Genomic DNA, 12091 nt, shown 5'->3' with positions numbered 1-12091 from the left:
TCTGCCTCGCCTCCTTTCCCTGCATTTGGGTCCACACACCACCTGCCTGCCTGAGTTCCTGACAATTGGGCATCTAAGCATTGTCACTGGTTATCTCTGACCAAGCCATAATAGCAATTACTTTACATTCAAGTGAGTATACAATTATTTAGTAAGCAAACAACTTTTAAAATGATAGCAAAGCGTGTATTGGGGGCAAATCCCTCCCATAAAGGCTACGTTCATACTACAGGTCTTAATGCACAAATCCGATTTTTTGTCATATCTGTTTTTTTGGCATGCCCGTTCAGACTGCCTTTGTCCATTGAGACCATTCAAGTATTACGCATGCGCACTAATTCGCAGTCCGACACGCGCTGAGCAAGACGACCCGCATGCGCAGAAGCATCAAAACAAATGACCACACATGTTGGCTGTCATCCGTCATTCCAGGGATTATCATATTTTGCTCGTTAAAAAGAGGACACAAATAACAGACATTAATAATCCACATTTCGTTTTATTTTCAAAGTTTATATGGACTGATAGAACGCATACACATAAGCCTTGACGTGTGCGCGTGAAATGACGTGGGTGTGTCAGTTTGCCCCGACTGGGCCATGTGTGCAATAATGAAATATTGCTCATTCGGCGCACAGAATTAAAATTGAAAATTGACAGGGTTATCCTTTTCTTCATTTTATTTTTTTGATGACTGTGGTCAAGCTAGGCGCTAATGCCTGCATCGCTGCCATCCTTCGTGCCTCTTGCTGTTTGCTGACGTAATTCCGATTCCGGAGACTGGACAGTACAGACCGCTGCGACAGTCTGGAAAAATGTGGCCCAGATCGGATTTGAACCACATACGAAAGTGACCCAGATCGGATTTGAAATGGTCCAGTTCTATGCGACTTGTCACGTTCAGACTGTCAAGTTAATGCCTCACTCGAGTCGGAAAAACACGAAAAAATCGGATTCGTGCATTAAGACCTGTAGTATGAACGTAGCCAAAGTGACAGAAAAGGTTTACCGGTTATAATGGAATGACATCCTAATTATTCTTCCTTTCCCCAGCTGCCCTTGCCCCTCCCACTAAAAAACCTACAAACAGAAGATGTTGCATGCTAGCAGTCTGCTAGCATGCTATCCGTAGGCTTTTTAATCTCTCGTTGCCAAATGACCTTTCTTTTTGTCAAAAAGCACTTGAAAGCTAGACATCATCAACAATTGTAGTTATGTCATCACCAGAATTGCTTTAAAAAAAAAAGTTCCCTGATGCAGTGTTTTGGGTGGATAAATTGAAATGGTAAAATAAACGAGATTTTAGTGCCATTTTCTTCATGTAAAATTACATCGGTGCAGGGTTTTTTTTAGCATAGTCACCATTTCATAGCACCTTAAAAAAAAAAAAAATGTACGCCGTACTGGTACAATATTGGCATCTGCCAATAAAGCACACAGCTAGGTATCGGAATCTTTATCGGGTGCCAAAAACTGGTGTGTGTGTGTGCACTCTATGGGGCAGCTTTGAATCCCATGACACTTTGTGTAAGGACAATAAAGGCATTCTATTCTATGACGCTTTAAACCAATTTCCTGCAAAGCTTTATTGCTTCAAGAAGCTTCATTTGGCCATCACTACTCCCTTGGGGGAGACAATCAACCTCTGCTGCCACCTGCTGTCAACACTGTTGCTGTCCATTGTGCCTCCTAGAATGCATTGCAGTGCTACAGATATAAATAAAAATTAGGGCTGTCAATTAATCACGTTAAAATATTTGACGCAATTAACGCAGATGCCCCGCTCAGACACATTTAAATGACTTTGACATTTAAATGGCTCACTTGTTGTGTTTTATGGAGTTTTGCCGCCCTCTGCTGGTGCTTGGGTGCGACTGATTTTATAGGCTTCAGCGCCCATGAGCATTGTGTAAGTAATTATTGACATCAACAGTGGCGGGCTACTAGTTTATTTTTTGACTGAAAATTTTACAAATTTTATTGAAACGAAAACATTAAGAGGGGTTTTAATATAAAATTTCTATAACTTGTACTAACATTTTTCTTTTAGGACCTACAAGTCTTTCTATCCATGGATCGCTTTCACAGAATGTTAATAATGTTAATGCCATCTTGCTGATTTATAATAAACAAATACAGTCCTTATGTACCGTATGTTGAATGTATATATCCATCTTGTGTCTTATCTTTCCATTCCAACAATAATTTACAGAAAAATATGGCATATTTTATAGATGGTTTGAATTGCGATTAATTACGATTAATTAATTTTTAAGCTGTAATTAACTCGATTAAAAAATTTAATCGTTTGACAGCCCTAATAAAAATCTAAATTAATGTTTTGTGCCAATTTCTTCATTTGCTGTTCCAGTTGTGTCATTAATTCCTAGTTATGGTATTTGGTAAAACTTTATTTGACAGCGGCACCATAAGACTGTCATTAGACAATCATAATTATGACATGACACAGTCATGAGCATTAATGAATGCTTATAACATATGTCATTTAGTGTTATCCGGCAAATTATCTCACTTTTGAATGGATGTAAACGATCCAAGCTGGACATAAATGGAGTTGGTGACATAATTTACCAGATGGCACTTCATGACATCTATCATAAGCATTCAGTAATGCCCATGATAGTGTCATGTCATAATTATGATGGTCTTATCACAGTCTTATGACGCGGCTGTCAAATAAAGTGTTACTTATTAACCCATATAAACCAACAAATAAGCCGCACTGGACTATGAGCCGCAGAAATCAAAATGAAGGAAAAAAGCAGCAGCTTATAGTCCGAAAATAACGGTATTTAATTGCCCGTTTTAATTGATTAATGACACATTTAAGTATTTATAAATTTAATTCAGTCACATTTGGACCTTCATAATTTATTTCCATGTTTGGTTTATATTCTTTTTCCTTGAATTTTCTATTTTGGTAGCTTTGGTCCTCCTATAAAAGCTGACATAACGACGCAAGTCTTTCAAACGGCCTTTCAGAGTTTGTTCTCTTTCAAAAACAAGTTCTGTACACGACAAACACCATGTACTCTTAGATTTTTCCATTATAATATAACATTATGACATTCCAATACTTCTGTTATTTTGACCTTTATGCTGTATGTACTTGCACTGATGAATATGCGGTACATCATGTTCCGTAAGTCGTTGCAGTTTTGCTAAGGGCACCGTGACAGTGCGAAGTCAGGGAGCAAACAAGCTACAACTCCAACAGCGTGTTGCCCATTTGACATTTTGTATGCAGTGATTCCAGAGTGCTTAGAGATGAGTTCAAATTGTATGGTGTCATTCTTGTGCACAACTATATACAGTGGGGCAAATAAGTATTTAGTCAACCACTAATTGTGCAAGGTCTCCCACTTGAAAATATTAGAGGCCTGTAATTGTCAACATGGGTAAACCTCAACCATGAGAGACAGAATGTGGAGAAAAGAAACAGAAAATCACATTGTTTGATTTTTAAAGAATTTATTTGCAAATCATGGTGGAAAATGGCAATAACGGAGGCCAAACGTTTTCTGTAACTCTTCACAAGCTTTTCACACACTGTTGCTGGTATTTTGGCCCATTCCTCCATGCAGATCTCCTCTAGAGCAGTAATGTTTTGGGGCTGTCGTTGGGCAACATGGACTTTCAACTCCCTCCACAGATTTTTTATGGGGTTGAGATCTGGACACTGGCTAGGCCACTCCAGGACCTTGAAATGCTTCTTACGAAGCCACTCCTTTGTTGCCCTGGCTGTGTGTTTGGGATCATTGTCATGCTGAAAGACCCAGCCACGTTTCATCTTCAGTGCCCTTGCTGATGGAAGGAGATTTTCACTCCAAATTTCTCAATACACGGCCCCATTCATTCTTTCTTTTACACAGATCAGCCGTCCTGGTCCCTTTGCAGAAAAACAGCCCTAAAGCATGATGTTTCCACCCCCATGCTTCACAGTGGGTATGGTGTTCTTCAGATGCAATTCAGTATTCTTTCTCCTCCAAACACGAGAACCTGTGTTTCTACCAAAAAGTTCTATTTAGGTTTCATCTGACCATAACACATTCTCCCAGTCCTCTTCTGGATCATCCAAATGCTCTCTAGCGAACCGCAAACAGGCCTGGACGTGTACTTTCTTCAGCAGGGGGACACGTCTGGCAATGCAGGATTTGAGTCCCTGACGGCGCATTGTGTTACTGATAGTAGCCTTTGTTACTGTGGTCCCAGCTCTCTGTACGTCATTCACTAGGTCCCCCCGTGTGGTTCTGGGATTTTTGCTCACCATTCTTGTTATCATTTTGACGCCACGGGGTGAGATCTTGCATGGAGCCCCAGATCGAGGGAGATTATCAGTGGTCTTGTATGTCTTCCATTTTCTAATAATTGCTCCCACAGTTGATTTCTTTACACCAAGCGTTTTACCTATTGCAGATTCAGTCTTCCCAGCCTGGTGCAGGTCTACAATTTTGTCTCTGGTATCCTTCAACAGCTCTTTGGTCTTGGCTAGTGGAGTTTGGAGTGTGACTGACTGAGGGTGTGGACAGGTGTCTTTTATACCGATAATGAGTTAAAACAGGTGCCATCAATACAGGTAACGAGTGGAGCCTCGTTAGACCTCGTTAGAAGTTAGACCTCTTTGACAGCCAGAAATCTTGCTTGTTTGTAGGTGACCAAATACTTATTTTCCACTCTAATTTGGAAATAAATTCTTTAAAAATCAAACAATGTGATTTTCTGTTTTTTTTTCTGTCTCTTATGGTTGAGGTTTACCCAAATTGACAATTACAGGCCTCTCTAATCTTTTCAAGTAGGAGAACTTGCACAATTGGTGGTTGACTAAATACTTATTGACCCCACTGTATATTCTTTTAACTGCCATTGACTGTGATTGACATACAATCATGTGGATCGTTTTATGATTCTAATCTGAATTTAAATGACATTATGACAAGTAGACCTAGTAAGAGGTGGGTAGAGTAGCCAATTTTTACTCCTGTATGAGTAGCGTGACTTCAAAATGATATTAATCGAATAAACGTAAAGTACCCATCCAAAAAATCTACTCAAGTACAAGTAAAAAAAAAAGTCATAGACTTCACACTTTCAGTTGACGAGACAGGTCTTACAGACATTGCGCCGCGGCTTCCCGTAGAGGGCCAGGCCAGGCAGAGCGTCGTGGGGTCTTTCACCGCGATAACTCAAACACACACTGTGTTCTAAAGCCGGATTTGGGTGGACACAGGATGAAAGTTTTAGTGCATACAAGCAGGCAAGTGTCTCAAGAGTGATTTTGTCAAGGATTCAAGGTAATTATTACAGTATATAAAATAGCACCATGCCTGCACTTTGAAACGTTGTGAAAAAAATTAAATGAATGGAAAAAATTAGCGTAATTTTAGCTTGAAATATTGACATGAAATGAATATAACTGCGTTTTTTTTTTTTTTTTTGCTTTTAACCAAGAATCTAAACTGTTTTAACTTTATATCTATTCCAGGATTTACAATTAATACGTTTCTGATGTGAAAATTAAGTGATTTATTAGCTGTTGAAAACTTACATCAAAATAGCACTAAATAAATAAAAAATAGGTTGCTATTTCGGGCAAAAACTTGATATATGTATATGATATGTTAAATATTGCTATTGATCCTGAAAATATAGGTGGTTATCCCTAAATCTGGTAATTTTTGTGCATCTAGCGTAAAATATGAGCATTTTATAGCCATTTTAAGTTCTAAAAGATTTTAATTATCTAAAAGATAATTAATCAGGATTTTATTAGGGAACAACTTCGAATTTTTTCATGCCGCTGCTCATGGAGACTCATATACTGTAAGCCTAAAGGAGGTACCTGTTTTGGTTTTTGGTGGCTAGCGGCTTTGGTTTTGAAAATATTTAAATTTTAAGTTTTTGAAAATAGGTCCCCTACGGAGCGGCCCCAAGCCCCGCTCCCGTCAACTGATAGTTGTGACATATTTATGTCACACTGCCGTTGCCATAGTGTGCACTTCCTGTGGGTGTGGTATTACGGTATAAAAAGGAATCGCTGTGATGTGTCGGCGACACATATGCGGAGAAGCACACTGAATAACGAAGTGTTGTTCCATTCAAGTCTCGGCATTACATGTACTTAGATTAAGGAAGTACATAACAATAGTGAAGTCTATGAAAAAGTATTAGGTGAAAAGAATACTCTTAATGATTGATGATCTAGTGATTTTAAACAATGGTACACGTTTTTTTCTCAGCACATCATCGATATGAACTGTTATTATTATACTGTACTATAAACTATAGGAGTGGGAACCTCTTTGTACCTCACGATACGATACAATTTGAGATACAAAGCTCATTAATAATGATCTGACGATATGGCGATACGATTTTCGATATGTTGGTATGGAAATCGTTCTAGGATATTCTACAAACAACTAATCAACAGAAACAAAAAGCTTCTGGTGTGAATTGAAATGAGTTTATCACGAGTAGACGTCCAATCCGTTTGAACTGGGAGGGTGGCTCCCACTCAGCGGCAGCCAATTCCAGACACTGAGGTAATTTTGGGCCATTTAAGATCTTTTACCTGTTTATTTTCAGTTACTTCCTGTAGATTTTGGGGTATTTTATGGGTTACTTCCTGTTTATTTTGAGTTACAGAACAGGAAGTGACCTGGGAATCACCCAAATGAATAGGCAGTGACTCAAACTCAACAGGAAATGACCTGTAAATGCCCTAAAATGAACAAAAGTGACCTGTAAATGCCCCGAAAATCGGACCGAATGACTGTGAATGCTGTTTTTGAATGAACGAACGTTTCCAGTCTAAATGGATTGGGCGTTGAGCACCGTCAATGGCAACGTTAGAGTTAACTGAAACACTATTATGGAGGAAGATTTTTTTTTTTTTTTTTTTTTTTAACTTCTTCTTCATTAATCCACTCAAGTAAAAATAAGCATTGCGTGGTAAAACTATTCTTAAATGTACATTGTTCTCAAAGTAAATGTAAATGTAACACGTCACTACACACCTCTGCATCCAATCCATTCACAGGGTGGCAGCAAATGAACAAATTAATGTGTTCCACCTCTGTCTCGCACTGTCTATGGCGGCCAATGAGATAAATTACTTACTTTTTTTCCAGTCAAACCTTCCGGTCCAATATCGCCAGGGGGACCAGGCAAACCCTGTAAGAGATGTACAGAGTCAATTTTGGATCGCAGTGGCATTCAACTTTATTGTTTTATATGAAAAACATTACATTTTGCTCAGGGTCTCAAACGTACAGTATTTTGCAGCCCCGTACTTAATATCTAATTTAAGTGTCTGTGCGGAAGTTTTTTTTTGTTTTGTTTTTTTTTTTAATGTAGTTATTTATTTGGATTACTAAAGAGGCAACATTGTGGATGAGTAGGTAACTTGTCTGCCTCACAGTTCTGAAGTCATGGGTTCAATCCTGTAGGGTCCAGCCTTCATGTGTGGAGCATGTTCTCACAGTGCCTGCATGGGTTTTCTTCGGGTTCTCCGGTTTCCTCCCACATCCCAAACACATGCATGGTAGGCTGAGGCATAGACTTCAAAATGTATTGACAAGACACGGGGCGCGGGGCCGAATCATTTTTTCCATTGAAAATCCTTGTGAATAAATGCTTAAATCCCTGAATTATTTATAGATATGGACGCAAAAAAAAAAAAAAAACGTGCAGGTAGCATTTATTTTATGTAAATATTGCGAAGTACAATGCTAGTCTGTTAGTGAATGTAGCAAGTGGCCGTCTTATGTAAAACAAGAGCTTTTTCTGTTGAAAATTTATGTGAATAAATGCTTTAATCCCTGAATTCTTGATGGATATGGATGTAAAGAGTCTCCATTCTTGGTTAAAAGGCAAAGAAAAAAAAAACGTGCAGGTAGCATTTATTTTGCGTAAAAATTGCAAACTATGAGGCTAGTCAGTAGGAAATTAGCGGCCGCCATATGTAAACAAAGAGCTTTTTCCCTTGAAAATTTATGTGAATAAATGCTCTAATCCCTGAATTCTTTTTGGATATGGACGTAAAAGAGTCTCCATTCTTGGTTAAAAGCAAAAAAAAAAAAAAAAAAAAAACGTGCAGGTAGCATATATTTTACGCAAATATTGCGAACTATGAGGCTAGTCAGTAAGGAAATTAGCGGCCGCCATATATAAAAAAAGAGATTTTTCTGTGGAAAATTCTTGTGAATAAATGCTTAAATCTCTGAATTCTTTATACATATCCACGTAAAAGAGTCTCGATTATTGGTTAAAAGCAACAACAACAACAACAAAAAAACGTGCAGGTAGCATTTATTTTACATAAATTTTGCGAAGTACAATGCTAGTCCGTTAGTGAATGTAGCTAGTGGCCGTCTTATGTAAAAGAAGAGCTTTTTCCGTTGAAAATGTATGTGAATAAATGCTTTAATCCCTAAATTTTTGATGGATATGGATGTAAAGAGTCTCGATTCTTGGTTAAAAGGAAAAAAAATAAAAATGTGCAGGTAGCATTTATTTTGCGTAAAAATTGCGAAATATGAGGCTAGTCAGAAGGAAATTAGCGGCCGCCATATGTAAACAAAGAGCTTTTTCTGTTGAAAATTCATGTGAATAAATGCTTTAATCCCTGAATTCTTGATGGATATGGATGTAAAGAGTCGATTCTTGGTTAAAAGGAAAAAAAATAAAAACATGCAGGTAGCATTTATTTTGCGTAAAAATTGCGAACTATGAGGCTAGTCAGTAGGAAATTAGCGGCCGCCATATGTAAACTAAGACCTTTTTTCGTTGAAAATTTATGTGAATAAATGCTTTAATCCATAAATTCTTTATGAATATGGACGTAAAAGAGACGATTCTAGGTTAAAAGCAAAAAAAACGTGCAGGTAGCATTTATTTTACGTAAATATTGCGAACTATGAGGCTAGTCAGTAAGGAAATTAGTGGCCGCCATATGTAAAGAAAGAGCTTTTTCCTTTGAAAATTCTTGTGAATAAATGCTTAAATCTCTGAATTCTTCATACATAGGGACGTAAAAGAGTCAATTTTTAGTTAAAAGCAAAAAAAACGTGCAGGTAGTGTTTATTTTATGTAAATATTGCGAAGTATAATGCCAATGCTGTAGCGGCTAATTTCTCCCATTGTTTTTTTTCCAAAACGTTTCAAAATGCGTGCATGGTACGAAAAATACAATAATTACCTTGAATCCTTGAACAAATCACTCCTGAGACAATCCTTCCTGTTTGTATGCAGTGCAGCTTTCTTACTTTTTCAACCTAAATCCGGCGTTACATCGCTGCATGTGAGCGACTGATAATAAATGAAGTGGGGTGTTGGACGGCCCCCTTCGGGAAGGCGTGACGCAGTGAACGGGGAATGTTTCATGTCAATACAGTATGAAGTCTATGGCTGAGGGTAGCTTGGGCCAGTGGTGTAACAAATGTGAACAGACTCTGGGTGCGATGAGCAATAACAGGACCCCTGAGTGGATCATCCAAGATGGGGGTTGTTGGTGGAATTGACTGATTGATTGATTGATTGATTGATTGATTGATTGATTGATTGATTGATTGACATGTTTTACTTGTCCTACACTCACCCAGACTCAATCTCAAATTGATTTTGAGACCACTGATTTAGAGAATGGTAGAAGAAAGGTGGAAAGAAAAAAAACAACCAACAATCTGTGTGATTTTCATTACCTATTTTGACCGGCCGATATATCAGGCAGATATATGGACTTTCAACATTGGCCAATTAGCAAAAAAAAAAAAAAAATTGATTAACAAAAAAATAAGCCGATTAAAAAAGGAATTTGATCAAGATTGGTGTGGGCAACTGTGGCCGCCGCTGACTGACGGTAGGACACAGGAAAAACCGCGCAAGAGCTTGAAGGCGGGCTGCTGCAGGAAGTTTCAGGCTAGCCTGTTTCGTAAATATTGTAAGATTTTTTTTTTTCAATCTTGCATGAGAGATTATGCAGTGCTGCTTTAGTCTTTTAAGGTGTTTACTGAGTGATCCTTTCGCCCTAAAGTAACTTGTAGCGTTAGTGTAGCATTCGCGTTAGCATTAGCTTTAGCATCCTGGTGGGTTTTATTTTTTAAAATAATGTACTGTTCTCTGCTGAGTGCGTATAATCATAAAAAGCGTTGGTTTGGTAGCACTAGACTGAATTCATGCTCAAGTCTCAGGCTATCATTGTAAATTTGAAGTTTATGAAGCATTTTTTTTTTAAATTTTGCCTTACAAAATAAGCTTTGGATATTGGCAATCGGCTGAATTTTTTTTCTTAGATGTCAGTATCGGCATTTGAAAATCTCATATCGGTCGACCTCTAATTTTAATGAGAACCAACTGTAAACAGATTAATGGAGTGAGCAAATATATTCAAAAACCTGCTTTTGTCTTGTCGGAAATTTATTTTACCTGAAGTCCACGATTCCCCCTGGGGCCAATGGATCCTTCAGGGCCCTGTAAAACAGCATCAGATGATTACTGATGGGAGCTTTGCGTGTAATGCAAAAGGTACCATCAAAATATTCCCCTTTTATTTCAAGGCGTTTCTTCGGCACGTCGCCCAGCCATAACCATTTGACCCACCGACACCGTTCATACACCAAAACAACCTGAATTCTTATGCGACGCGGGACCACTTTTGTTTGACATCAATTGCCCAAAAACACTTTTGGGTATTTTTTTTGTGCATATCACATCACTTATGCATAAAAAAAAAATTCATGACGGGATGGGGCACAAAGGTTTTTACAGTTTTAGCTAAAAACGTACAGCTGGGCCAAAATTTGCCAAAAACATACCCATTCATTTTAAATGGGCAAAATTTCCCATTCATTTCCAATACAACAAATACTTTCATTCACTCTTATTGTTTTCCAGCCTAAGTGGCCCTATATCAATAGGAAGTGAACCCGAAATGCCCCCACTATATATCAACAGTAAATGGTCAAATATGAACAGAAAGTGACCCATCATACCAACCATCACAAAAAAGCTAGCATCACAATTTCTCCAGAAATGGCATTTCCTAGTTATTAATAGCAATGACTGATAAAATAAAAATCATTTTGATTTAGTGGGTTGACTGAAAATATTTGGAAATAGCCATCTAGTAAGAAATTGTCCGACGTGGAAATTAGTATTACAAAACGTTTTTGAATCATCAGTAACGAAATATATGGAAAAACATACTCTGTCTCCCTTAATTCCAGGAGTACCACACTCTCCTCTCTCCCCCTGAAAGAGAATAAAACAAGAAGTGGAGACTTTAAGTGGAATAGCGTCAGGTCACCGAGTTGAATAAATCATTTATTTGGACATCCGAGCCAGACGTTATTGCAATTTGGAGCAAGTTGGTTGGAATCCGAGAAAATTGATGTCGCTAAACATATCCGGAGGTGAGATAATAACAGCAAGAAAATATTACATCATAATTGTTTGTATGGCACCTGCTCTCCTTTGTATCCAGGTCTGCCCTGTGTGAACAAGACAGTGTTGTTTAGAAAATGTGGTACATTCAAAACCTCTTTAAATACTAATAATAATGATTAATAAATTAAAAGCTGACCTCAGCTCCTTCTCGACCTGGAAGTCCACTAAGCCCAGCTTCACCCTTAAAAATAAAGCATTTGAATTTGGATTACAGAATTGTCAGGAGTCTTTCAGTGCCATTGAAGATGTTAGATGTCCAATCACGTGGCTCTTTCCATCATTCTGCTGTGTATTGAAATTTGATTATCACTAACAGACGTCCAATCCATTTGAACTGAGAGGATGGCAGCAAATGAACAATCATTCTCTGCCAGGCCCTCCCACTTCAAATGGCTTTGACGTATTGTGCCATCAATGGCAGGCAATGAGTTTAGCATTGTCTGACCAAGCAATGATCGCAATTACTTTACAGCCCCAGCCCTTGCAGTGCAAATGGGCGTCTATCTCTGTCAATGGCAGCCAATGAATTCATGGTGAGCATCACCTTTTGTCCCCTTGGTCCCTGGATGCCATCCTCTCCAGGACGGCCCTTCTTGCCCTGTAAAGAAAGTCACAAAGAGAATGT

The 12091-nt window shown here is 38.3% G+C and overlaps 1 protein-coding gene across 1 annotated transcript in view; it reads right to left on the bottom strand.

Annotated features, from left to right (window-relative positions):
• LOC130928908 (collagen alpha-1(XXVIII) chain-like) overlaps positions 1-12091 on the bottom strand; it is a 97770-nt gene that overhangs the window by 64861 nt on the left and 20818 nt on the right. Inside the window, exons 6-11 of the mRNA XM_057855719.1 lie at positions 12011-12064; positions 11603-11647; positions 11484-11510; positions 11227-11271; positions 10447-10491; positions 7141-7194 (exon numbers count right to left, since the gene is read on the bottom strand). Of these exons, the coding sequence (XP_057711702.1) occupies positions 7141-7194; positions 10447-10491; positions 11227-11271; positions 11484-11510; positions 11603-11647; positions 12011-12064 (270 nt within the window). The remainder of the gene's footprint in view (positions 1-7140; positions 7195-10446; positions 10492-11226; positions 11272-11483; positions 11511-11602; positions 11648-12010; positions 12065-12091) is intronic.

This window comes from Corythoichthys intestinalis, chromosome 2 (assembly GCF_030265065.1).
Source record: "Corythoichthys intestinalis isolate RoL2023-P3 chromosome 2, ASM3026506v1, whole genome shotgun sequence".
NCBI lineage: Eukaryota > Metazoa > Chordata > Actinopteri > Syngnathiformes > Syngnathidae > Corythoichthys > Corythoichthys intestinalis.
The sequence above is the reverse complement of the archived record's forward strand: the minus strand, read 5'-3'. Positions and strand labels throughout refer to the sequence as shown.